This window comes from Gymnogyps californianus, chromosome 19 (genome assembly GCF_018139145.2).
Source record: "Gymnogyps californianus isolate 813 chromosome 19, ASM1813914v2, whole genome shotgun sequence".
Classification (NCBI taxonomy): Eukaryota; Metazoa; Chordata; class Aves; order Accipitriformes; family Cathartidae; genus Gymnogyps; species Gymnogyps californianus.
The window spans coordinates 11,467,235-11,493,705 of record NC_059489.1 but is presented as its reverse complement, the minus strand read 5'-3'; the positions used below and the strand labels follow the sequence as shown (position 1 = coordinate 11,493,705).

Sequence of the window (26,471 nt, the reverse complement as noted above, 5' to 3'; positions counted from 1 at the left end):
AAATTTGACTTTGAATTAAAATCCAAAGGCCCTGGCAATCTCTAAACAGATTTTTTTTTTTTTTTTAGAAGTCAAAATATCTCCCTTTTTTTTGTTCATGTCACATGTGTCCTTCCATGTGGGTTTTTAGCTGCCCCTTCCCTGCTATTTTAGTTTTTGGGGCAGAAAGGTCTCAGCAACTGCTCCTGAAGGGATCCCAAAGCCTTGCAGCAGCCTGCTTCTCTACAGAGCCCTGCTCTCCAAAAGCCCTTGTAAGAAAATCAGCAGAAAGATGGACAAAGTACCAATGGTTTTGGGTCCATATGAAGCGGTTTGGGCTCACTTTAGGTCCCAGCCCCGCAAAGTGCTGAAGCGGCTGCGCCAAAGCCCATCCGTGCTCTTCCCTCCTGAGCTGTCTTCAGGCAAAGTGGTGTTCAGCTGCTAAAAGTGTAGTCGGCAACTTCTCCCTTTCCCTTTTTTTTCTGCACACTTGACAAGAGATACTACACGGACACTACATTTTGGGTCTTTTGGTTTAATTTATTCTATAGATGATGAAGAGAAACTTAAAGCAAAGTTTCATCAAGCAGTTCAAGAAGACAAATGCAAAGTTTCATCGTCCCTGGGAGTTATTTCTTGTCAAACTTCTTGTCTGGTGACTTGGACTCACAAATTCCAGGGTGATTTGTTTGTTTTCTCTACTTCATTAATAAAATGTGATATAATAATGCTTTTTTGTTGCATTAGAGACATTCACCTTTCAAAAAACCTGCTGTCGCAATGAGTGTTGCACTGAAATGCTATCGGTGTCCAAGCAGGCGGCCACAGGCTCTGCCTGAGCTCGCCCGCAGAAGAGGGAATTTTCCATCGGATTTAAAATTTGCAGCTCAAATTAATCCCCACGGCTGTTTCTTTTCCTGTTGTTCGAGTGATTCCTTTGTATTGTTTGGCTGCCATGGAAAAAACGGTGTCAGTCACCGAGAGGCTGTTCACTCCCCTGCCAAAATCCCCGTCACTACATCACCTCTCTGAGCAAAGTTCCCCACTCGCAGGCACCCAAGCCAAGAATTTAGAGCAAACCATGGGAAGAGCAGGGACGGGATGGGGTAAACAAGTGAGTCACAGCAACCTCCTGCCCTCAGCCCCAGTGGGGCTCAGCTACAGGGCTCCTGGCACCGCCGTGGGGCTGCCCATCCAGCCGCCACGACCCTCTCCCCCCAAAACCCCTTTTGCTGAGTGCGTTTGCAGTGCTGGTGGAGGCAGGAGCCCCCTCTGGCCCCCAGCAACATGGGGCAGGGGGGAAAAAAATCGAAATATTGAAACAGAGGAGTCCCAGGGCTGCAGGAGGTTCATTGCCAGTTGCTTTTTGGTGATTTGAGAGAGATTTGGTGTGTACGTGTAAGGAATCGCACCGCAGCCACGGGAGAGCATCCCCCAGAGCCCGTCTGGGATGAGCCCGGCCGGCGGCACCGAGCATCCCTGGCCCGACACCTGCAAACTGCCCCGCTACGTGGCCAAGAAAGGGTGCAAGCGCAGAGGTCCTGGCTGTTTCTGTCAGCCCTGCCCAAACGCAATCCTGGCTCCCCACCATTCATCCTGCAACTGGACGCCAGGAGATGCTCTGCTCTGGGTGAGCGTTATAATTCAGGCTCCTCTCAGCGAATACCATTTAATGCCCTCTGCTGAGGGTCTCCTTCCACTGCAGCGACTAGCATGAAATCAGACTTCCTCCCTCTTTTCCTCCAGCCCTGTCCTCCAAGAGAAATCGCATCCTTTGCTGGGAACTGGCTTGCGACCAGCTCGCTCGGCCAAGGGCTGCGAGCGCTCTTGACCGGAGGTGTGGTGGCTGAGCCGTGCCAGATGTGTGCAGCCAGATGTGCTGGTACTCAGAGTGAGGTGCTCAGAAACATCGGAGGAACCCTGAAGCGGCTGGAGGAGCCTGGGGGAGAGTTAACCCCACGCCTGCAACAACCACAACACCTTGGGTTGACCTTCCTCCAAAACCCAAGTGGAACATCAAAATATTTCAGAAGAAAAATGTGTTTTTCCTATTTTCTGATCCATTTTCCGTCAGAAAGGAGTTTGACAGAAAATTGTCACCCAACAGGTACCTGACCAGCCGTGCGTGCCCCGCTCCCAGGCTGCCTCGGTGTCTGTTTACAAGAATGTCCCCTCCTGGGTCACTGCACTGGTAAGCAAAGCAACAACGAGCAATGACCTGGCAGTGACACACAAAGTTTTGCCAGGACGGTGACAACTTCTTCCGTCACATGCCACCGAAAGGGAGCACCGAGCAAAAAGTGACTCGGCAACGCAGGGAGGGGAGAGCTGCTATCTCCCCTGGCATGTCTGTGGGGTTTTGCAATGCTCCCAGCACCCCATGTCAGCTCTTTGAGACCCGTGTTACAACACGGCGGAGCCAGGTATGTGCTTGGCTGGGAGAAACCAGTGTTTCTGTGTCACTGACCGCCCGGGGAGCGGCGGGGGGACACGCAGGAGATGACCCCGGGGACGTGGGAAGGGCTGTGCCTAAATAGAGCACAAGGAAGGGCAGAGGCAGCAGGTTTCGGCTCCTCTCTGCTCGCTGCTCAGTTGTGATTTTCTCCCTGGAGGGGGAATTTCTTGATTTTTTCCCTGCTCAGCAGCACAGGCGAGGATGGATGCTGGATCGGCCGGGGTGCTTGTTATCCTCCTCCTCCTCTCCATCCTGTGGTTCCTGGTCTGGAGAAGCGATAAGAAGAGAAGCCGGCTGCCTCCTGGACCAGCCCCGTGGCCCATTCTGGGCAACCTACAGCAAAAGGACGTCCTGCCCCTCTACAGGACCTACGAGAAGGTAAGAGAGGAGCTAGCGGTGCTGGACCTGCTCCCAGCCCCGGCAGGAGAGAAAGCATGAATGTCCTGTGTCAAAATAAAAGGGGAATTGTGCAGGTGACTCTTTTCCTACCTTTCTTTTCTCTTTTTCCCTCCCTCTTCTCTTGCTCTGCCAGAATTGCCTAAATCCCTGCTACTGGGAGCATAATCAAGACTGTTATTGAAGTCTTTCTCCTCCTGAAAGGGACCCATGGTGGTGACAGTAACCCCTCTCCGGGCTGCAGCACTGCTGCCATCCAGAGCTGCTTCCCAGAGATGATACTTCGAACCCCCAAAGTGGCATTGGGATCAGAAACCCCCCAGGGACAGGGCTGGGATGGGAGCGGGGCGAGGATGCCAGCTTCGAGGGAGGCTCTTCCCCTCCCTGCCGATCCATTCACCAGCATTGCAGCCACGAGACCTAATTTAAAACAAAATGAGTGGCTGGGGTGCGGGACCCTCGTTCACCACAGCTTTCCCGTCCTCCCCCAGCTGAGCAGCACGTATGGCCCCATCTTCACCGTCTGGCTGGGGCTGAAGCCGGTGGTGGTGCTCTGCGGGTACGAGGTGGTGAAGGATGCTCTGCTGGGCCACTCCGAGGAGTTTGGAGGGAGACCCGAAATACCCCTTCTGGTGCAGCTATCAAAAGACTACGGTAGGTGTCTGGATTTCTTCTAGACGCTATTGCTCTCTGGGTGAGGAGAAAGTCCCTGACTGCAGCTGGCCATGCTCGAGTCTAATGACGGACTCAACACCCGAGACCTCAAACACCCATGTCCCATGCTGCAAGTCCCTCCAACTACCAAGCCTCTTGTCCAAGGACAGTATTAATCCCAGTTAGCCGGTTCCAGCTTTGTTCTGAGTTTCTGCAGAGATCCTCAGCCTTTCAAGGACGCTGTGCACACACCAGGGTCATCCCCTGCCTTATTGCCCTATTGCTCCTCAGCCGGGCTCAGAGCGGCGTCCCCCATTCCTGGGGAGGAGCGGCGGGGCGGGCAGGTGAGTGGTCTCCACTGCCTCCCTCCAGGTTTTATCTCCAACGATGAGAAGAAGTGGCGGGAGCTGCGGAGGTTCACGCTCAGCACTCTGCGGGACTTTGGGATGGGGAAGAGCTCCATGTCGCAGTGGGTGCAGCAGGAGGCCCAGCACCTGGTGGAACTGCTGGCAAAACTCAAAGGTGACGTGGGTTCTGTCCACCCTGGCCCCTGCGGCAGGCGGAGGACACACAACAGCCTCACGGGACACGTGTGGTCCCCAGAGCTGTTTGCAATGGCTGGTGTGGATGATCCTTGTAGAGAAAGGGCTCAGACCTAGCCCCATCCCACCCAGAGAGAGCTGCAGGGATGTGGTACAGTCATGGCTTAAAGGCCAGGGTGGGAGATCCTGCTCCTGAACTGGTGCAGGCGGTGGCAACCACTGAGGAACATTTCATGCCAAAAGAACAGAAATAGGAAGCTAAACTGCATGGCATTGAGAATGCACAAATAAGACACTGCCCTGGTGACACGGGGGTTATCAGGGTGACGTCCTCCTTTCCAACAAAACTGAGCTGCTGCCAGTGCCACCACCTCCTCTGGGGCTTCCTGAATATAAGAGGAGATGGAAATTCGGTCGTACGCTGGCTCCTCTGCCTTTGACGTGCGGTGCTGGTGAGGGGTTGGTTGCCGCAGGGAGATGCTCTGCAGCCCCCCAGATCCCCAGGGCACGTCAGCAGGAGCCCAAAGCGCCTGGAGATGCCTCTGCTTTCCTCAGTCCCAACCACTGGGGAGGGGTTTAGGAGCAGGGAGGTAGATGTAGGAGCCCACAGCTCAGGAGGGCTCTTTGCTTTGACTCTTAGACCCGGCAGATTCAATCAGGGCTCAGAGTTCAAAGGACAGGGGCTCAAAGGGGGAGGAAGGGTGTTTTCTGTGTTGAAGCAGATAAATAACTGTTGACTTTTTGACACCTTTCTTGCCTCTTCTGTGGCTGCAGGAAATGCCTTTGAGCCGATGATGATGTTCAGACACGCAGTTGCCAATGTGATCTGCTCCGTTGTCTTTGGGAGCCATTACAGCTACAGTGACACGGCCTTTCTGGAGCTACTGAACGTGATCGGGACTTATATCAGCTTCTTCCTCTCCCCCATCGCCATGGTAAGCGTCCTTGCTGTGCTCAGCACCCTCATGTCCGACGCGCTCGGGCAGTTGAGGGATGCTCCTTGGCTTTGGGTCACTCCTGGGCTTTGAGGGAAGGTGCGGGAGGCTCCGGCCAGGCACCTGAGCCCTCCTGTGCCTCCTCCATCCGCAGGTCTACAACACCTTCCCCAACATCATGCACCACCTCCCGGGGCCACACAGGAAAGTCCTGGCCAATTGCGAGAAGCTGAAGGACTACATCCGAGAAAGAGTCGAGCTTCACAAGCTGACGTTGGATCCCAGCTGCCCCCGGGACTACATCGACTGTTTCCTTATGAAAGCAGAGAAGGTAGAGGTGGTGCGCAGGGGGGCGAGGGCTGCCCTCCAGACCTGGCTGCAGCCTGGCAAATCACCCAGATGATACTGAATGCCCTCCCCACCGCATCCTTGCAGGAGAAGAGCAGCCTGGAGAACATGTACAGCGACGAAGACTTGGTCATGTCAGTATTCAACCTCTTTGGCGCCGGGACGGTGACTACTGGCAACACCCTGGTCTTCTTCCTCTTGACCCTGGCAAAATACCCCCATATTCAAGGTAAGGGCAGCAAAATGCAACTGCTCCCTGTGCCTGAGGAGGTCACGGTGCAGCAAAGGTGCAGACAGAGAGTCCCAGCCCGGGAAGGTCCTGTTTGGGGGGAGACCAAAATCATCCTGCATGGATCACCCAAGGGTGTGAGCCATTAGACATAGATTCACACAGGCCAGAGGGATGCGGGTACCTGCTCCCTTTTCTCCATCCCTGCCTGTGCAGATGGCCCCGGACTGGCCTATGAGAGATGCTTTGAACCTGCCCGATCTGGGGAGGTATGTGGACAGAGACCCTATTTCTGGTCTCTACAAGGGGTTATGCTGGGTTGCTCCCTCTCTGCTAGATCCTCCTTTGGCTCTAGGATAGGTACCCATCGAGGCCAGTAAGAAATTATGGGGGGGTTCGCACAGCAAGCACCGCAGCTCCACGCCTGCCTTTTCCCCAGCCAAGGTCCAAGAGGAGATTGACGCAGTGGTGGGCGCCGGCCGTGCTCCCAGCATGGAGGACAAGCTGAGGATGCCGTACACCAACGCGGTGATCCACGAGCTGCAGCGCTACCAGAAGACCCGCATCGAGAACTTCCCGCGGATGACGACGCAGGATGTCGTGTTCAGGGGCTACACCATCCCCAAGGTAGACGTCGTGGCTCTGGAGTCTCTGTGTCCCCGAGGGGAGGGGTGGCAGGGGGCCTCAAACGAGATTCGCCTTTGCCCCTGGACTGTTTGCTCACTCCCGAAGGTCCCAGGTCTTTCCCAATCCTTGGTGGGGGGAGATGGCGATAACCTTTTAGCGGAGGAGCAGAGGGAGGTGACCGCTGCTGCCGGTTCTGCCCACACACCTGTGTCCCTTGCCTGTCCTGCAAAACACCGCTTTCCAGCAGGGAGATGGGCAGGGTTGCTGGGACTGGGAGGCTGAGCTCGCCCTGGCACGGGGCCAAGCCGGCCCCCACCTCCATGGCAGATCTGGAGACGGCCGCCGGTCCGGGTTTGACTGCAAGCATTTTGTACAGCATCCACTTTGAAGGAACACCTCCCTCCTTTGGACTTTGTGTAGCGAGAGGGGTTTTAACATAAGTCAATGGGAATAACTCAATAATTTCCGTCTCATGAGCTGCACGGCGACCGGCAGGACCATGGAGACAGCGGAGCCCCACGTTAGTCGTCCCTGCCTGGCACAAAGCCATTGCTCTGGGCTGCCCCCCCCATGGGCATCGGGGTGTGCACCCAGCCTCCCCCCGTGCCCCCCAGATGCTCCTCACTTGCTAATCCATCCCAGCAGAGCCCTATGCCGTGGTACTGATGTCTCTCCTTGTTCCCCTGTCCCATCCCTCTCCTGCAGGGCACAGCTGTTATTCCGGTATTTTCTTCCGTGCATATGGATCCAACCCAGTGGGAGAACCCCAAAGAAGTCGACCCAGGCCACTTCTTGGATGAGAAGGGCGAGTTCAGGAAGCGCGAAGCCTTCATGGCTTTCTCGGCAGGTCAGCGCTCAGCCCTGCACGCTGCCTTTCCCGGCACCCTGCCTGCAGCGGCTCCGCTCCAGGGACCGCCAGCATGAATATCAGTTGGCACCAAAGTTATACCCTTAATATAAGCCTTCTCGCTACCCTTTTATGCCCTTTTTTCCCCAAACGCTGGACGAAGCCATCAGCCCGGTGCTCACCCTCCCCTTTCTGTGCCCCCAGGGAAGCGGATGTGCCCCGGCGAGGCGCTGGCCCGCATCGAGCTCTTCCTTTTCCTCACCACGCTGCTGCAGAGCTTCACCTTCCAGCTCGCCGTCCAGTACGAGGAGATGGATTTATTCTCCCTGTGGCTCGAGATAGAGAGGAGGGCGATACCATGCAAGTTCTTTGCTATTCGGCGCCCAGTGTCCTCTTAAGCAGAGAGCAGGGGTGAGAAGGAAGGGGTCTTAGAGGTGCCTTCACTTCTGCTGAAATCAGAGCAAGCCATGCAACCAGGAATGCTACAGCAGCAGCCACCAAGCAGGAGCGTCGCTTTGAGCTTCGAGCTTCTCCTCAGAGAGCTGCCAGGCATCTCTGCCACCAGCTCCACGGGCAACCTGCTCCCAGCCCTTCCCCTCCACATCCCAGTAACACAAGGAAGACAGCACTGGTTTTCCTCCTCCCGTACCTATCGGCTCTGATTGAGCCTCTAGCTCCTTGTGGCAGGGCTGCCTGTAGTTCCCCGGACTGAGCTGGGCTCTCCCGCGTTTTGGTGAGAGATTAAATGTGCTTCTGCAATAAAAAAAAACCATCATAACTGGATGCTGGTGTTTATAAGGACACTCGCGGTGCCTCTCGACGTAAGGGCGGTGATGCTCAGGCTTCCCTGCCCTTCACGGGTGGTGCGTGAGCCAGCCACAACAACCAAGGTGACAAGCACCTAATATTTCTGCTTCCCTGCTTTGCCCCCTCTCTGTACCCTCCAGCGTTACACAAAGCCTGCGACACTGCAAATCACGCTCGCTCCCACCCCCGCATCCCACTGCACAGGGATGAAACCCGTGTGAACAAACTTCAGGCCATCAAAATGTTAAAAAATGATGCACGGGGGGAAATGTGCTATAGCAGAGGGGTGCCGTGCTTGGGAAGCAAGAAGTATTTTGCCACCAACGTCCACTGCTTCCTTCTCAGGGTGCTCAATGTGTCTTCTGTGCTTGCGCTGCTTTAACCACTCCTGCATGAAGAGGGCAGGAGCCCTCTTGCTAGCCCCCAGGCACGCTCCAGCCTTTATTCCAAAACATTGGGACTTTCAAGAAGAGGTTTTTTTCATTAAATACCTGTGCAAGGGGAAAATGACCCGGACACATGCCCACCCTGCCTGGCCTCAGCGATGGCCTGGGCTCCTCCTTCCACTAGTGGGCAGCTGAAGGTGTCTCCAGGCCTTGGAAAATCAGTATGTTTCCCATTGTGTCCAGTTCTTCCCAATGCAAGACTCCTAGATATGGGACTTCAGCTCCATGTCTGTTCCCGGGGTGTCTTCATCTTTCCCAGGTTTTTGTGTGTCCTGTTGTGCCAGGAAAACATTCAGTTTGTTTTAGCTGATTTGCTTCCACAGCTTTAATCTTCAAATGAATCTTACGCATCTCAGGAATTTATTGCTTGCTTCAAAACACTAATCCCCATGGCTCTGACCAGGGGGAGGGCTCCCCAGGCAGGCAGGCAGGCCCTGCCTGCACCAAGGACAGGCAGAGCCACCTGAGCTCTAGCAGCAGCAAAATGATTTCAGCTGGAGAAGGAGCACAGGTTTCCAATAAAAGGGCTGAGTTGCAGCACAGAAGAGCTGTAGCTTGGGAGGGCTATGTGGGAGAGTAGAAGAGATAAAATGTTCAGCTTGCTATCTCAGCTGCTGGGCTGCGCTTCTCTGAGGTCCTTCACATCAATATTTACCTCTAGCAAACACCCTCAGGTGCCAGATCAGCTCTGTGTACTCATCTGCAGCTGGTAAAGGAACTCTGGGGGTTATCTGAGAGGAGCTGGCAGGGTGGGACGTGCTCCCAGCCCTCCTGTTCCCCCTGGCCAGGGCGTTAGGCTTGTTGTAGAGGGTATTGTCTCGGCAGCGGGGCTTGGGGTCTCTATGAAGCCTGGGACTGGAGGACAGGGAGGTAATTGGGGTTATATGGGGGTCTCGGGGCTGGTTTTGGTGGGTGTTGCCTTGCTGGGGTGCTTGCACCTCCCTGCAAGCATGGAGAGGGGGACAGCAGGGAGCCTGCCCTGGGGGAGAGGTGGCTGTGCCCTCCTGGAGGTAGGTGAGGTGGGGGATGTTGGGGACTTCTCTCAGCCTGGGACAGCATTTTCTCGATGGTGGGTGCTGCCATCCCAAATGGACCATTTTACAAGTAAAGATTATTTCCTAGATACCACTGTGAGAGGAGCATTTCTGTGCATAGGGAGCGAAATGCATCTCTGGGAGGGGTTGTGATCTCTGCAGAGGGGAACTCCAAGCTTTGATTTGATTAAACAAGCAAGCACGTGGAGGCAGCCTGTAGCTGGGTTTGGAACTGCTGAAAAGGGTGGATTTGCTGTAAGTAGCTCTTTGTGGCAGGAAAACAACCCTGCACTGGAGAAGAATGGCTGAGGCTGGAGCCCTGCTTTTCTCTGCTTGCTCTGCCAAAGAGTTCTGTTAAAATCCCGTGTGGGATGGCGGCTTGGGTGCCGAGCCCGTAGGGCTGCCGGCTTCACGCAGCACGTTTGTTTTGCACGCACCAAACTTGAAACCCCTGCACCGGCAGCACTGAAATCTCTGCAGGGCAGCGAGCGTTGTGTTCCCGTCCAGCGCTGCCTTTTCCACTCCCACCCGCAACAAGTGAAAGAGCCGAACGGGCACAGCGAGAGCCCCAAACCTGCCCCGTGCACAGAGCAAGACCCAGGTACGTGGCCCTGCTGTCCTAACGTGTTTGTGCCTTTCTCTGCAAGGGATGAGGGGGGTATGAGTTCATGGCTGCCTGCCCGTTCTGCTGCTTTCCCACCTGGGCTGTTCTGCAATGCTCTGTCTTCTTGTCAAAAGTTTTGGGTTTTTTAAAATGACCTAGTTAATCCTCCCACCTTCTCCCAAATGATGGATGAACCAGCCTTTACTCTTATTCTACATGCATTTTTGACTCATTAAATGACTAAATGAGGTCTTTTTTTCAACCTGGGGAAGCTTGGGACTCAGGAAACTAAGTAAAAAAAAAAAAAAGTGTGTTTGACTGAAGCAAGCTGCTTGGGAAGCATCTTTGCACAAACTCTTCCCAAACACCCCCTGGATCAGCACTGTCCAGCTTATATTTATTGCCTCAGGGTTTCTCTGTCTAAAAACCAAACACCGTGGTGACTGTGCTCCCACTTCCCCGGGACTTCTGACACCCGTTTGCTTGACTTCCCAGCTGAGTCGTGCTCCGGGGGCTCTGCGGTGCCGGTGCCCCTGCCCTGCCTGCGGGCTCCCCATCCTCGCTGCCCGGGCAGAGCCGAGGAGGCGGCGGCAGCAGCAGTCACCCCGAAACCCGCCGGGTGCCGTTCAGCGGCTCTTTGCTTACGGGAGGGGCGGCTATTAGCAGCACTACGGCAGGGCGGTCGGAGGTTTACGGTAGCGGGTGTCTCCTAGCAGCCGCGACGCGGCGGGGATGGGCGGGCGGCGGGGGGGGCCCAGCCGCCCGCCGAGGGCAGGTAAGCGGCACCGAACCCCGGGGCCGGGGGCTCCGCGATCCCCGGCAGCGTCACCGCGGTCAGCGGGGCCGGGGAAGGCACCGCCGGCCGTGCGAGGGACCCGGGGACAAACGGCCTCCTCTGCGCCCGGGCGTGGGGATGCTGGGCCACGGAGCAGATCGTCCGGTGATGCTTCGTTTGCCGGTTATCATCAGGCAGAAAACAGCGGACCGAAACCCTCACACCTGCGGCAGGCAGGCAGGCAGGCCCGCGGGGTTTGATGCTTGGGGGTGCCGATGCCGTGGTGGTTTTCCCTTCAGTGCCTTTTGAAGTGGCATAGGAAAGGCAGACAGTGCCTTGCTGGGGCTGTGCCGCGTTCCCCTGAGCCCCAAAAAATCCTCGTGGTTTCTCCCAGCTGAGACTTGGAAGGCGGCCGAGTTTGACACGAACTGGAAGTAACCATGCGCTAGGCAGGAGGATGGCACCCACGACCGGGGCATGTGGCTTTTAACAGAGCCCTTCCCTGCAGGGCCAGCGGCGGAGAGAAACAGCACGCAGCCCTTGCCGGTGTTCTGCCTTGTCTGGGGAATGAGCTTTCGTTTGCAGAGTGGTAGGGCTGGGATTATCAGCTGTGTTTGAGCGGGGGAATGCGGAGTGCTGGAGTCACCCTCTGTTTGTCCCGGAGATCAAGATCTGCCCCTGAGCTTTCTCGGGTCTGCTCTGGGCCAGCCCGCGGTCGGGGGAGATGCCAGGCTGTGCCAGAGGGCTTGTACTCTCTAGGGTGGTCCAGGGGTGACACTAAGATGGAGGTAACGTTACCCAGGTTCCTTTCGGTCACCTGCAGCAGTCTGGCAGCTCCCGATGCTGCTGCTCTGGCTGTTCCCCTCTCCAGCAGGTATTTTATTGCATGTGGCAAAACCGCCCGTGCAGGCGGTACAAAGGGTAACTGCTGAAAGAAACGGCCCAGCCAACTTAACTGTTAAATGTAGCTTTATTTGCCTTGAGCTGTTAACCTTCTGGTTAGTACTGCAAATCTGGTACGGTTTAGGTCTCTGATCCTTCCAGCTGTAGGAAATGAGTGGGCAAAGCCGGGGGCGAGCACAGGTCATGGAGGGAATGGGGTGTTCCCGGCAGCAGGAGACGGGGCCAGACCGGACTCAGAGCCGGCAGCTTTATCCTGACCCGGCATCAGCCTCCCAGGGCCGGCTCTGCCTCCGTGCCAGCCTGCATGTGTGCGCCGGTGTGCAGTAACCCTGTCAATGAGGTGATCGTTAAAGGGAAGAGGATGATAGCTTATAATGGAGTGTAGTTGACAACAATGTAATGAAAAAAAACTTCCTCATGAATTCTTCTGGGCAACACATCTCGGGAGGGGTGGTTGTGAATTGAATGTTTTAAGTAATGAAAACCATACTAAAGAAAGCGCTGAGGGGACTAATTCTGCATAGCTAGAAGGGATAGAATAAATAATATAGTGTAATTTATTTATTAGATACTTATATACTATTCTAACGTCTGCAATCCCCTAATTCAGCTCTAAGATGCCTACTGTAAGGTTTGACTCTTTGCTTAATTCTTCCAGAGGAAGCTGTAGATGGATCATCTGCTGAATCCCAAAGCAGCTTCAAGGAAGACAGCTGTCCTCAGCCCAGCGCCCAGACTCCATTTCCACTATGGTCTGCGAGCACTTCTGCAGCTCTTAAAAGTAAAACCTCATCTGCAAGAACTGGCCAGCTTAGTATGATGGGTACCACTACCCGAGTATTTAATACTGGGGGTGGGGGGAAAATCCATGGTGTTTCATACCGGGACACTAACAACTGGCACGGCCTAGGAACAGTTCTGTTCTGGGTCACTTTGGGGAAAAAAGCATGGCAGACCATGGTGATAGCTAGCTGGAAAGTTCAAAGTGCCGTGCAAGGGAGGTGATGCCACTCAACAGATGCTCATCTTCACTCTGAGTCACTTCCCAAGTTTGCCGAGGTGCTGGCAGTATGCTCTTAGTGAAGAGATGAAAGACAGTGTCTTCCCTTCTGCTGACTGAGATGTTGTTCTGCCAGGTGTAAGGTCTTTCACCAGCATAACCTGGATTTCAAAATGTAGTGCTGTGGCTGGTGTTGTACCTAAAAGGAAGGACTGTGTGGGGCTGAAGCTTGGCAAAGATGCTGGAGGTGTATGCGGACACCAGCAAAAACTACTAATGCGAGGAGGGCATTAGCTGTGTTTACCCTTCCGTTATCTCGGGGACAGCAGAGAAATTTGTCCCCCTTTCTTTCCTTCTGCAATGTCATAACCCAAGTCACATTTTTACTGAAGAAAACCTAATGGCTAAAGGAAGAGGAGGTTTCCCACTCTTTTCAGGAAAGAAGGGCTATGTCCTTGGCATGAGGTTGTTTTGGTATTCCCCCTTAGAGCCTGGGACCATCACCCTCCTGTGCTGGTGACTGCTGTAGACAGAGGTGGAAGAGGTAAAGTATCTTGTGTTTGTAACGAGAAAACTGTCACACTGTGTCCCCCCCAAGCTCACCCGGGGTCTCCCGTGCTCCCCGATCACCTGACTTTTCCAGCCGTGAAGAGCCCTCGCTGTGCTGAAGGGCAGCAGCGAGTGGGAAGAGCAGTCATTCTCTGCCCTCAGACCCCGCTGGTGTGAACTGTCCTGCGAGAGCCTGAGTGTGTTCAGCATTTTCCTTTGAATGGTGCAGTTCCAAAGGGATTAGCAGAAGTGTCAGACTAAGATCAAGCAACTCTTGCAGTGCATTACTAACAGTACTGTTAATAGCCACCAAAGCTCAAGCACTCACAAGACTGTAAATTCCCCTGTCTCCTAGGTGGTCAACCACCAGCAATGTGCTTCTGGCCCCAAAACCCCGAGTGCCTCATCCAGGAGGGTCCTGATGCAGAGGACAACTCGCCTATTATGTCCTTAGCCGATGAAGATGTCACGGCGGTTCCTGCATCTCTCCAGTCACCCTCTAATGTCTGCCAATCCAAGGACTTCATTCGCTGCCTGCCGCCTCACCTTTCCATGTACATCCTGGGTAAAGCTGCTCTCATTTTCCAAGCGTGGTTTCCCCTAAGGCTAAGGAATGGTCTCTAGTGTGGACAGGGGTTAGCCAATCTGTCCCTTTAATTTCTCAGGGCTTTTGGATCAAAAATCCCTCAATACCTCTGCTGCTGTGAGTAGATGCTGGGCTTTTCTGGCCAAAGAAGTCAAGAGGGAACGTGTGTGTCACAGCATAGTACAGGAGAAGATCCTGTATTTGCAGGTATGATGCCTGGGCTTCTGCCATTATTATGCACTTTAAAAAGAGAGTGTCTTTCTGCTACTGTCCGAGCCATCAGACGGAGATGCTTTGACTAGAGGCTACCTCCCAACTTTGCCCTATTCCTTCTTCCTCCATCTGCAGAGCTAAGCCAGGTTAGATGTTCATACTGTCACAAGTAAGCATGACAGAACAGCTTTTACTGACCTTTAGAGAGCCTGGGACTAAAAATGGATCAAAATATTCTTGTACTCAAGAAAGCAGAGTTTGGTCACAAATGCAAATACTGGACTTCCAGGAGCCAGTGGAAATTGGGCAGAGCTACAATGGCTCCCTGAGGCAGCTCAAAAATGAGATTTATTTGCTCCACATAGGAAGATGGAAATGCTAGGTTTCTTTGCGAGAGGTCAGAGCGGGTGGTTGGGACACAGTAAAGCAGAACTTCTAGGAAAGGCTTGTCCTGGTTAGTATGGACCTCCATACACCAAGCTAAGTGTAAAGGTAAATCTCCAAAGAGATAGTTAGGAGTCTTTGCATGCTTTGATTTGTGAAGAGAGCATAGAAATCTCAGCTCTGTGCCAGCCTTCAAAGAAGGCTTAATGGAAGGTGTCACACATTAAAAATGAATCTTAAATATGGATAAAGATGTTTTGAGAGCCTCTCATCTCAGTGGGTTTGGATTCTGAATCAACTGAATGCTCACCAAAGATGAGATGTACTTTGAAATTTTGCAGCTTATTAAAAGCTTAAGACTAAAGTTTAGAAAAAACCAAAAAGCAATTCTTTTTCACAAGAAGTTACATCTTATACCGACAAAGTGGTAAATGCAAGCCAGGTCTCTTAAATAATAACAACAAGGCAGTGTGTGCAGCTCAGCTCTGCATGTAACTTCAGCATCCCATGGAGATGCTGAAGCATCAGCACATGAGCAGCGTGCTTTGTGTGCACGGGCTCTGCAGTGACTGTGTTGCCTCTACTGGTTTATTCCAGGGCTTGTGCCCTAGAGGAGCCGTTTCAAACTATGCTAAAACAGTTGATGTGACAATTCCGCAGTTAAATGAAGAGGGTGATGTCATCGAAGTGAAAGGCCGCAATTGTGGAAGCAAAACGAAGGTATGTTGGAAGTTGTTTGCCTTCCGTGGAACCTGCATTTCAGTATTTGGGGAGGAAGGAGGACATGGTGGTGTTGGAAGACAGGACAGTGAATTCGGAGTTGCTTTACTCTTCTCCCACTCCTGCTTCTGGCTTGCACCATCGTGAGCAATTCATAAGGACCAGTGCTTGCTCAGCACCTTCCTGCATGGGAGGGAGCCTGCATCCCTGAACTCCTGCCTTGTCCTAATGCATCCCCCAGCCGCACGCATAGCCTTGCGGGCAGGGGTGCTGGCAGGGCTGGGCAGCATCACCAAGACATGACCTTTTCCCCAAAGAATAAAGGGTGTGGCTGTCAGATCTTCCATTTTTGCCACGGAACGTGGCATGGGAACAACTGTTGTTCCTGCACTAACCATGAAGTTCCTGCACTCTGGATGTTCCTTACCAACACTTTCTGTCTCTGTTGGTCTCATCACTGTAGTGGGGACCAAGCTGATATGTTTAATACTATGGAATAATGCTGCATTCCTCCCTCCCCGAGTTACTTTTCTCTATTTCTCTTTCTATCAGGAGGAGGAAGACAATCTGCAGGCAGCCTATCATGATCTGAAAACTGATACAATCCAGCTGGAAGAGAGAAATGTCTTCTGTGGCTCCTACAATGTTCGTATTCTCATGGACCAGTGAGTAGACTGTCTGGCTGTAGAGCCAAACAGCAACTTCTGAAAACCTGTTCCATTCCCTGCGATCCTTCTGTGAGAATGTATGGCTGGAGAAGGGTCTCAGCATCCGTGTTAAATCCAGTTTTTTATAAAGATACCAAGATAAGCTATTTCTAAAGACATAAGGGTTAGCGATCCACAGTGTATCACAAGGGATACAGGGCCAGGAGGAGCCCTCTCCTGTCTTTAAGCTTACCCTCCAGATACAAACTCAGGTATGCTGAACTAGGGACCTTGGTTGTGGTGCCCTGCAAAGGATTCACCCACTTAAGCGTGTTGCCCATCAGGTTGCTCAATGAGGACCATTAAGCATCAGAGAAATGCCTGTCACTGTCTTGGACTTGTTGTACCTTGTTAGCTGGCTAAAGCTCATCTCAGTCACTGTTTCTTATCCAGGTCAGACCGAAGCAGAATAATCCATTACAGTGGTGGAAACTTGGTAGCCATTGGCTCTTCAGACCGAAAAGTGAGGCTTCTTGGTATGTCAGGAATGAAAGAAGTGCCTCCTCTGCTCTCTGGCCATGCTGGGAGCATCAAAGCGCTCTTCCTCAATGAGAAGAAAGGGTTCATTCTCAGCGCAGGCTTCGATCTCAGCATCAGGTGAGCAGCGCTGGGACTGTGCCGTGGGATACCAGCCCCTGGGCAAATCTAGGAAAAATGAAACTTTAATCCTTCCGCTCCAATCTTTAGGAATCCTCCTTCCATCACTTTCATTAGAGTAATAAAGAAAGGACAGCAGATAAGGGAACACAGCCCCCACTCACATAGGACAGCTTCTGTTTCCCAGTTTCACCCAGCACTGAGTGATAAAATAGGAAGATAGTGATGCACAGGTTTTCCTAAAGTACCTTAAAACCCCAGATATGTTTCGAACAAGCACTTGCAGTGAGATTCTGGCCTTGCTAACGTCAGCATCAAGTTCAGGGAGGCTTGGTTTCTCCGTGATGTTTTAGAAGGCCTGCTGTGCTAAGCAGGCTCAGCACCCTGGTACCTGCTGTACAGCTGCTCCCTTCCAGGTACTGCACCCTGAAACAAGGGGTGGAGATGGTCAGCGCTCACATTTACCGCTAAATCCCAAGAGTATCGTGACGAGGGGTGAAAAGCTAAGCAGCAGGCTGTCTGGCTCTGGCAAGGCAATTGCACAACTTCATCGAAGGCAGCGTTTAACAGAAGGGGAAAGAGTTTACACCGATTCAGGCTCTGTCCTCCCTGCTCCAAAAGGGCTGTTTTCTTAAGTGCGGGCTTGAGTTTTCTAGATAAAGTCAACAGAAATCATCTCAGCACCAACCAGTAAAGAAACAACCTTATCTTGTAAAACTCTACATTTCAAGGTTAATTGAAGGTAACTGTGCCAAAGGTGAAATCTAGCCACACGTTTCCAGGCAGTTTGGACACGGAAAAACAAAGTATATGGGTAAAAATTTAATACTAAGCGTGACTTGATTGTTCCAAATGCTCTGACACCTTAGTGGAATGACCCTTGATTTTTAACCTAGTGTGTATGGGAGCAGAGCTGGGCCCATTAAGTAGGAAATAACGAATAAGATGAATAAGCCATCAATTAAGTTAATCACTATTCCCTTTTCGGTTGGTCCTTTGTAGATGCTGGAATATATACAGTGGTGCTTGTGTGAAAATCTTTAATGGTCACTGTGGGACGATCACCTGCTTGGATTTACACGAAGAGCAGTTTGTGTCAGGAGCCAGAGATGGGATGGCGAAAGGTGAGAGCCAAGACCAGCAGCTTCCCAGCCAAAGGCAAACGGTAGCGAACAACGGGCAGAGTCCGTGGGAGCTGTGATGAGCGTGACACGTGCAGTGTGTGAGCATGAAAGTAAGTCTAGAAATCGGAGGGTGAATTTTAGTGTCTCAGACTTCTGCTTCCAGAACAGCCTAAGCTGTGGACACACGCACACACAAGGTCTCTGACTGTGTCATTGAATAAATTCTCATTATTTCTGCTTTTATTCAGTTTTAATGGCTTTGTGGCTATAGGGCTGGACCAGGGAAAGTGGTATCAACTTTCAGCTTTGCCAGAGGTTTCCTTATTATTAGCTTATAGAATAAGGATCAAAAAGATGTGCTATTTTCTTGCCTTTGCATTTAAAATTTTTGCCATGCAATTATACTTTTTAAGTCAGCACTTGGCTCCATGCAGAGCTGCAGGTACAAGGTGTAACTATAATTCCAATAGTATTTTTTAATTTGTGTTGTACTTGGCAAAACTTATAATTGGGACATACACATTTTTAATATTTCTCCCCTTTGCCCCTAACAGTGTGGAACCTGGAGAGTGGGAAATGTCTCAAGACTCTGAAGCACAACAGTGCTGTCTGGGCAGTTAAAATGGATGGCACCCGTGTTGTCAGTGGGTGTGACCGAGGGCTGGTGAAAGTCTGGTGTGCTGATACGGGCACTCTGATCAAAGTAAGTTTCTTCTTAGGTGGATAATTTTGTGCTAAATGGTCAAAAATCTTCTGTGCTAGTTTATCACAGCTTTTTGCTTTTGCCAAAAACTTTCTAAAAAAAATAAAAACTCCCCAAGACAAACCCAAAAGCAGTCTAAACTGATAAAAGAAACTGCAGAACTATTTGTAAGCAAATAATATAAAAATTGATTTGCAAACAACTGTCAATTTTAACCCAGGGTTTGATTTGCCTTGCTTAACCCCCATCATTACTTGTTCTCTGTAGATACATTCATCTCTGCTCCTGTAGAAACGTTCAGAACCTGGGAAGAGGGTGGGAGGGCTTGACTAACAGCTCTTGGGGTTGGAGGTATCATGGGTTAGCCCAGAATATGAACCTTTCTCTCAGCACTGGTTTATAAAGCTGAAGCAGCTGGATAGCTGCTCTGCAATGTAAAGACTGAGGCCAGACTCTGCTAATTACCTCAGCAGGCATCCAGAATTAGTATTAGTCCACATCTCTGAGAGGAGTGAAGCTCTTTCTGCCTGTGGGAAAGAGAGGTGCAAACTGAGATGCATCTCGGATGCAAGATATCCCAGCTCCAGCTGAGCTAAGTCCGCAATTGCCCCTTCTGCTATAGTCAGGGCAGTCCACTCTCTTCTCTCCTGGGTGAACATTCAATAGATCACAAAGGTCTCGGCACAGTAACATCTACTTAGCGCATGTAATAAAGATGGAAAACGGATGTTAATTCCATGCTAGTAGCTCATCAGCAACAAGCCCAGAATATTTCTTGTAAGTGACTATAAAACTAACAGTTATCCATAGGGTGTATTGGTATATTATAATAACACCCAATAAAACTACAATATAGTATATATGGCTGGCATTGTGAATGCCATAAGATATCTTGGCATATTTACATCCAGATTGCTGACAGTGTTGCACCTATTTCTTTTACTTTGCAGACGTTAGAGGGGCACCAAGGCCCAGTTAAGTGCTTGTCCTTTGATCCCTGGCACCTAGTCACAGGAAGCACCGATGGATATGTCCTGGGATGGAGCATGTTGGGAAACCTGAAGAGATGCCTAATAGCTTTCCGCCACCCTAAGTAGGAATCAGATGTGTTTCAAGTTGTATTTAACGGTCTACTAAATCTGTAAAGAAAATGTCTCCCTTACAGGAACGGAAAATGCCTTAACTATCATTCCTAGTATTTGAAGTATCCTCGCTTTCAACAATCTTCATCTTATAAACAGTGTCAGGCACTATGTGGTCGCAACCAGTGTTTGTCAGTTAAGACCTACAACAACCTAAAATGCAAATACGCGACCACTTGTTCACAAATAGGGATGACTTAAGACTGACAGCGCATAGTCCAGTATTTCAAGGATCCCAACCTGTATGCAACGGGGTATTGCACTACCTGGTCAAGAATAGACGCTGTCTATGTTGGAGGTGGCCGAGTTACATGCTGAACCCTACCAACTGTATGTTATGCCATTTTCTAATACTTTAATTGTATATCAGAACTGTGAAAACTGTAACACCACATTGTTTTCATTTACTTTCCTAGACATAAAAATGAAATTTAAAATGCAGCAGATGGCCATAACCATACCAGTTGGTATGAGGATGCACTGGGTTTGTTGGTTTGGACATGGAGTGATTATGAAGGACTTCACTATTAGACCTTTTAAATATCTTGATCAGCAACTCTGTTTAGCCTGTTGATGGAGGCAGACCTTTGCATCTCCTCCAAGACGAAAGAGGTGGTTGATCATGTCTCCTTGTGAAAGGATGCTGAATGTACCAACGCTTCCATGTTGTGTTTTCAGGGAAGTTCTGTCTCTGGAGTTCCTCTACCTCAGAGTCATCAGTGGCTGTGCTGATGGAAAAATTCGTATATTTAACTACTTGACTGGAAGCTGCCTGAAAGTGTTGATGGCCAATAGCCGAGGGGACCCCATATCTTCTTTCTGTGTTGCAGGAAACAGGTTGGTGACAACAGCTGCCATCAGTCTCTGAACCAAATTAGGTAGATTACATTGTAATTTAAGGAATTGTGTATTTTTCCTTTTACTGTCCTTCTCACAAATAAGCTTTAAAGGGCTCTACTGCTTAGTGACTGCTTTAATAATCTGTTTTTGTTAACAATGGTTGAAAAGAGATTTTCTTAGTCCATTCAGCAATGTACAATTTCCTGTTTCTATACAACTTAAGATATAGACCCAACTGTAAAGCTGAACTCAGAACCCAAATTTCTTAAGAGGCTGGAGAATCAAGCCAAGGCCTGACAAAGCCTTTGCCTGTTCCCTGACCTACTGCCTCTTTATAAAAGCCAATAATGGAAAAACCTTCCAGGTTCGCTCACTTCTGCACCTCTAAACTAAAGGTAGTTCCCAGCTTCTGTGTAAGCAATAGCTAAAACACTGGTGTGTTATCAATGCTGGTTTGGTCACAATTCTAAAACACAGCAATATATGGGCTGCTACGAAGAAAATTAACTCCATCCCAACCAGACCCAGTACACCCCTCCCATTTAGGTTTAAATGTCCCTAATAATATGGTATCTCCAGTTTCTTTTGGCATTGCACTGATCTAGTTCAGTCCACCGTTGGTAATTTTCATCCTAATTATTTTAAAGCTAATTTTGCCATAGAGCTGAATGAAAAGAGCCCCACAGAACTCATACAGACTATGAGTTTAAGTGTGCAGTGTCTGATTGATGGGACTAATTGCTACTGCTTCCTTAAACAAGTGATGGTTATCTCAGATCTGTTTAAGTGCCCTCGGGTTTTGTATTGCACAGAAGCAAATGGGCTCCTTAGGTAGGAACTGCTGTGTTAATGATATCTGTGCTTTTAAGGCTTTTCCTTCCCTTTTCCAGGATGGTGATCAATTCACCAACTAGCCTGTTGATGTTCCAGTTTGAGGGTGTCAGGTGGGACTACACCGTAGATGCTGACAGAGAGATGACGGGGAAGAAAAAACAGCGCAACGGGACTTCAAGCAGAACACCGCTTCACCTTCAGCGAACGGAACGTCACGGCCTCAGCCAGGTTCATCAACTTGCTCTGGAGACACAAGATGCTGACCAGCTCATGCTGCCTTGCTGGATCTGCTGCCGGTCACCAAAAAGCTGTGGAACATCTCAAAGTATTACATACAGCCTCTGCAATACGCTGGCATTTTCTAAAATGAGTTAGAAATAATTTCAAGTACCCACTGCCTTCATCCGAATCAATATACAGACTCTCTGCTTTTTTTTACAGTGCAGTCTGGTAGATGTGCTGTTGCGTTTCATGGTTCTGTCATTTTTAGGCTTTTGTAAAATCTTTGTACCTTTTTTGAAAGGTTTGGTATAAATTCAACACGTTTGTCAAGACAGGCACTGTCACTTTCCAACTGAGTAATAGAGAAATCAGTAGTATTATTCGTATTCTTAAAGCTGACGTGCACAGAAACATGCTGCTGATTCAGTGCTTGAATTATTTATTAAAAAATACTCCAGAAAGTCATAGGATGCCTGCATTCAAGATCTGCCATCACCGGGAAATGCAACAGCACGTAAACAGGCACCTTTTAAATTGTAACCTGGTGATGTTGTTTTTTTTTAAATCAGAGTTATTTAATACAGTATGTATCACAAATCTTACAGCTCTACAATCAAACTGTATATTGCAGATAAACTGATGGGCTAAGAAAGTTTTCATGCTTTTAAGGCCCTGAGATGCTAACCTCCTTGATACAGCTCTACTTGCTAAAAGATCTGCAGTTTATAGAAACAGGAAACAAACAGGGAGTGCACTATATTTTCGTTCTAGTGGCAAAAAAAGTATGGGCTGTGTATACATAATATTTTAAAAAAATCAACATTTGCTGTCATCTTTGAATTCTGTGAGGTTTTCTGCTAATCAAATGTCTTTGGATTATTTCTAATACCTAGACATTTAGAAGCTGTGATAAGAGGCAAAACAGTAACCAAAGACTTGAAATCCCATCAGTTACGAAGATTTTATTTAATAAAAAAAAGTTTAACACCAGTGAAGTTGAGATGACTTATTCTTCTGTTTTCTAGCTCTCTGCTATGAACTGATGAAATCAGCAGCTTGCCAGCAACAGCAGCCTTTTCTCAAGATCGAAAAGGCTTTTCACATTCAGGCAGAGCAGCAGAAAAAGCTTTTCATTCCCGGCACCACACAACCCCATGCCTTTGCCTCGGGAAAGTCAGCGAGAGCATGTTCTGCAAGACTCCTGGCAGATACAGGTAAGGACTCTTCGCAGCTAGGTAGGAGAGTAGTTCTTCAAACAAGTGCACCTAAGATAAATGAAGGGATTAAACAAAAGGTGAGGATCTCTAGAAGCCAGGCCCATTCTGGATGAAAGGTTTGCAGTGGTAAAACAGATCACTTGCAGAGCCTGTGATGGCTACAGAAGCTGCTTTAGATCAATCAAATAAACAGGGCAAGTGCTCAGCTCTAGCTATAAGGCTTAGTTCTCTGGTATCTAGGGTTTTTCATTGTATCCTTCTTTATCAGGTGTAGGAGAACTCTGCACAAAATTTATTCAAGTAGTTTGTATTTAATCAATTGCAGTAACTCAGAAAATTGTTTTAAAAAATTATAGGTAAATTGTCTCAGCCAGCAAAGACGTGGCAACCTGAAACTTGAAAATGAGATAGTACTGAGATTACAAACATGGTCTGTGGCCATACGGCATTTGTCTCCTTAAGCTAGTTTTTCTCAGGTTTTGTATTCAGAATCTGTTGGGATCTTAAAGTTTAAGACATGCTCTGACATCTTACTTCAGAACAGCTGTACCAATTGAAAGCCTCTAACCCCAAACTCCTAGTGTTTGTAACCAAGATGCAGGGCCATATGTATGTGCAGATTAAAGAGTTCTAAATTCTGTGAATGAGGAACAAGCAGTAATGTTCATTACTTTGTTTTGCTGTACTCTGCCTTCCTGCACTGTAACTTAATGTTCTCTGAAATACATTTCTAGAGGGCAGAAGTTTCAGTTAACCAGTCTGGAAAAACAGAATTGTATTGCAAGGCGATGACACGTGAACAGCGTGACATTGCAAAGCAAAGTGACAAATGAATCACTATGGTAAGGCCATAGGACTGAGCGTCTTACACAGTCTGTGTCATAATCCCCATGTAGTTCTTAGTCAAAGGCATAATCACACAATCCATCTTGATGTGTCTGTCACACAGCACAGGTCATGCCATACATCCCCTGAGGCAGCACAGCTGGGCTATGAAGCATGTCTTGTGATTTCCAATTCAAATGCAGCTCTGAGTAGTAATGGTTCAAAGTGGTTCTCAGGTGTTGGCTACTTCAAAGATTTCTACCAGGAACTGACTTGTCTTGAAGCCTTTTCCCAATGCACAAACTGTAGGACAAGAAAGGGGTGCACGGGAAGAGGTGGTGGGGAACCTCGTTCCTTTTGGAAACCATGGTTTCAAACAAGGTGGATACCAAGCCAGCCACACACAAATACAATGTATGTTACAGAATCTGACTTCAGTTTGACCCGTACAGACCATGGCAAGAACACTTCTCAGTCAACCAAGACAGAGTTACCTCTGATGTTGGCAGCGTCACTAGTGAGGCTAAGGATGAGCAAACTGAAATGGGCACCGTTGGCTTGTAGCTTCCTACGCTGCCTGTTCTGGAGATAAACTTGGACTGTCCATATGCCTGTCAATCCAGCACCCATCCCTGGTCTTACTCAGAGTACTACCCTGCCAACAATAATCACAAAAACCATCCTCGACTTCAACTGTGTTTTATTTTTGGAAACAGATGGCAAATCTGAACATGGCCCTTCTCTCTATGCACCTGCACATCCTGACAGGGCAGAAGCCACTCTGCAGCATGAAAAGAGAAGAGGTCCAAGTCGTCCGATGTCCCTTGACAAGTTCCTCTTAACTGTCAGCATGCTGCAGAACGCCTGCAAGGCAGCCCCAGTCAGCTCCAGTATTAAGCACGCTGTAAAAGTCAGGGAAGCATGGGAACCTCCATGGGAACATCAGCAACACCGCCCTGAAAAGGTACAAATATACAAAACCCCTCTGCAACACAAAAAGGATCAGACAGTCCGGCTCCAACGTGTGAGATTGCACAGTGATTCTCTGACTATGAAAAGAATTTCTATACCCTTTGAAACGAAAAAGCTGCAGCTCAAGCTGAAAAACTCTCTGCATGGACCCACTGTGAATTCCTCCATCCCCGCTCCCTCAGTCGTACGTCCCAAGACTTGTTGTGGTTTGCTGCGAAAAAAGAAAGCTCACAGTGGGCATGGTGAAGTCATTCCTCTCCCTGAAGATGGGGTTCAGCTTATCGATCCCTTTACGGCTTCTTCTGAACTGATCAAATCAACATGTGTGATGACTGCACAAATGAAAAACGAAGCGGTTTCCAGGAGAAAGAAGCCCTTTTGTCCGTATGCTGCAGACCCTTCCCGGAGTGACAGTGGGCTCAGGCTTCTGACAGGAAAACAGAAGGAGGCGTATGAGGCAGCTACTGTAGCTCAGTATCAGGCACACCAGACAAAGCTCATAGAAGATCAGCAAAAAGCATGCAAGAAGGCCTGGTTACGGAAAATTAAAGGCCTACCTATAGACTCTTTTACTGATGAGGGGAAAATAGCTGCTCCTGAACTTGGGCTTAATACATTTATCTGAGGTAATCCCTTAGTTCAACAACCAAGCAGTATCTGAGGATTCTGGTGTCCAGCTGAGTCTGCCACATCAAGATCCCTGTGGTTTCTAAGTATAAAAGACATCTCCACTCTAAGTTTTTCTAAGAGAGGTTCTTGGTATATTCAGCTATTTCTCAAGGCAGCGAGTGGACTGAGTCCTCTCCTGGATTTATCTTGCTAGACCTGCTGTTACTACAGACACAGCACTGTTTGATGCTAATATGGCTCAACTGTGTGTCAATAATAATAAAAAATAAAAAAAATCTTATTAGAGTTTGTGTGGATTGATTAGACTTTAGAAGCTGAAGAAGTGTGGACTGAAAACTGGCTGAGCCCAGAGGGTGGTGATCAGTTGCATGAAGTCTAGTTGGAGGCCAGTAACTAGCAGTGCAGCCCGCAGGTCAATACTGGGTCCGATCCTGATTAACACCTTCACTAATGACCTGGACGATGGGGCAGGGTGCACCCTCAGCGAGTTGGCAGGTGACACCAAACCAGGAGGAGCGGCTGATGCACCGAGGGTCGTGCTGCCGTCCAGAGGGACCCGGACAGGCTGGAGAAATGGGCTGAGCGACCTCGTGAAGTTGAGCAAGGGCAAGCGCCAAGTCCTGCCCCAGGCACCAGGACCTGCTGGGGCCACCCAGCTGGAAAGGAGCTTAAAATTTAATTTGTATTAAAAAATAAAGGTAGTGGTTTCTATTTCTCTGTGGATAAAATGCCTAAATGTGCTTGATTTCCATTAATGCTCAGGACCTAAATTGGCCTGAGTTGGGAAGACAAAAACCTGTCTAGTTGTCCAACGCAGAGTATCTGGGTGAGCGTACCAGAAATATCTCCATTATTTTCTTGCATTAGAGGCTTGAGGCAGGACACTCCTGCCCACGGTCACCTCAAGGGTCCTTTCGGCAGTAGTTCTGGCTTCAGATGAAAGGCTGTGAAACTCTCCATGCAGCAGGGTGATGATTAGTTTGGGTTTGTTTATTTTAATGTCATCTTCAACTTCCAAACCCTGTGATTAAGCCAGACCTTGCTAACAGTGAAAAATAACAACAGTTGTCCCCCAAAGGAATAATAATGAACAGGTAATAAAAACTAAGTGTCCGTGTAAAACTATGAGGAAGCCAGAAACGAGTGAAGATGTGGGAGGTGGACTGTCGTCGTTCAGATTTGCTGCCGAAGGGCTGGGGATGAGCGAGGATGGGAGGCTGGCAATCGGCCTTACTGCAGCACGTCTGTGCTATGGTACGGGGACTATAGTTGTCTGAACGTCTGCCCACCGTTAGTTTTCAGACACGAAGGAGCAAGGATTTCACACTTAGCCACGGGATGGCACTTTCTCACAAGAAATCAGGCGTAAGCCCAGCACAGCTGCAGCCAGAGGCCCTTTGGCACAACCCCCCTGGAAAAATGCATCTAACAGAGGAAGCCTGATGGAAAAACATCACGGAAAGGCTGATGCCTCTTTAGTCATGCCGAAGTGAGGAGGATCAGACTGTCATCTTCCTATTCGGAGCCAATAAATCAGCACCTCCCTGCAGGCGTGAGTGCTCAGGCACTTGCAAGATGCTACGGCCGACAGAGGTGGTGTGACATTACCTACAAAGGCAGAGCTG

General features: G+C 49.6%; 2 protein-coding genes across 2 annotated transcripts; both read left to right on the top strand.

Annotated features, from left to right (window-relative positions):
* The first annotated feature begins 2,232 nt into the window (after positions 1–2,232).
* On the top strand, positions 2,233–7,410 carry LOC127023938 (cytochrome P450 2C5-like). The gene is made up of 10 exons (XM_050908283.1): positions 2,233–2,272; positions 2,625–2,812; positions 3,322–3,484; positions 3,857–4,006; positions 4,801–4,961; positions 5,116–5,292; positions 5,397–5,538; positions 5,978–6,165; positions 6,871–7,012; positions 7,217–7,410. The coding sequence occupies exons 2-10, from the start codon at positions 2,636–2,638 to the stop codon at positions 7,408–7,410; spliced, it is 1,494 nt and encodes a 497-aa protein (XP_050764240.1). The 5' UTR covers positions 2,233–2,272; positions 2,625–2,635.
* A 2,044-nt stretch (positions 7,411–9,454) lies between these two features.
* Positions 9,455–25,168, top strand: FBXW10B (F-box and WD repeat domain containing 10B). The gene is given in 15 exon segments (XM_050908279.1): positions 9,455–9,900; positions 12,240–12,362; positions 13,486–13,579; positions 13,582–13,695; positions 13,796–13,923; positions 14,911–15,033; positions 15,586–15,698; positions 16,134–16,337; positions 17,340–17,461; positions 18,016–18,164; positions 19,115–19,257; positions 19,985–20,143; positions 21,037–21,234; positions 22,226–22,416; positions 23,961–25,168. Coding segments are annotated over 14 exon segments (2,730 nt in total). The 5' UTR covers positions 9,455–9,900; positions 12,240–12,251; the 3' UTR covers positions 24,842–25,168.
* The last annotated feature ends 1,303 nt before the right edge of the window (positions 25,169–26,471 follow it).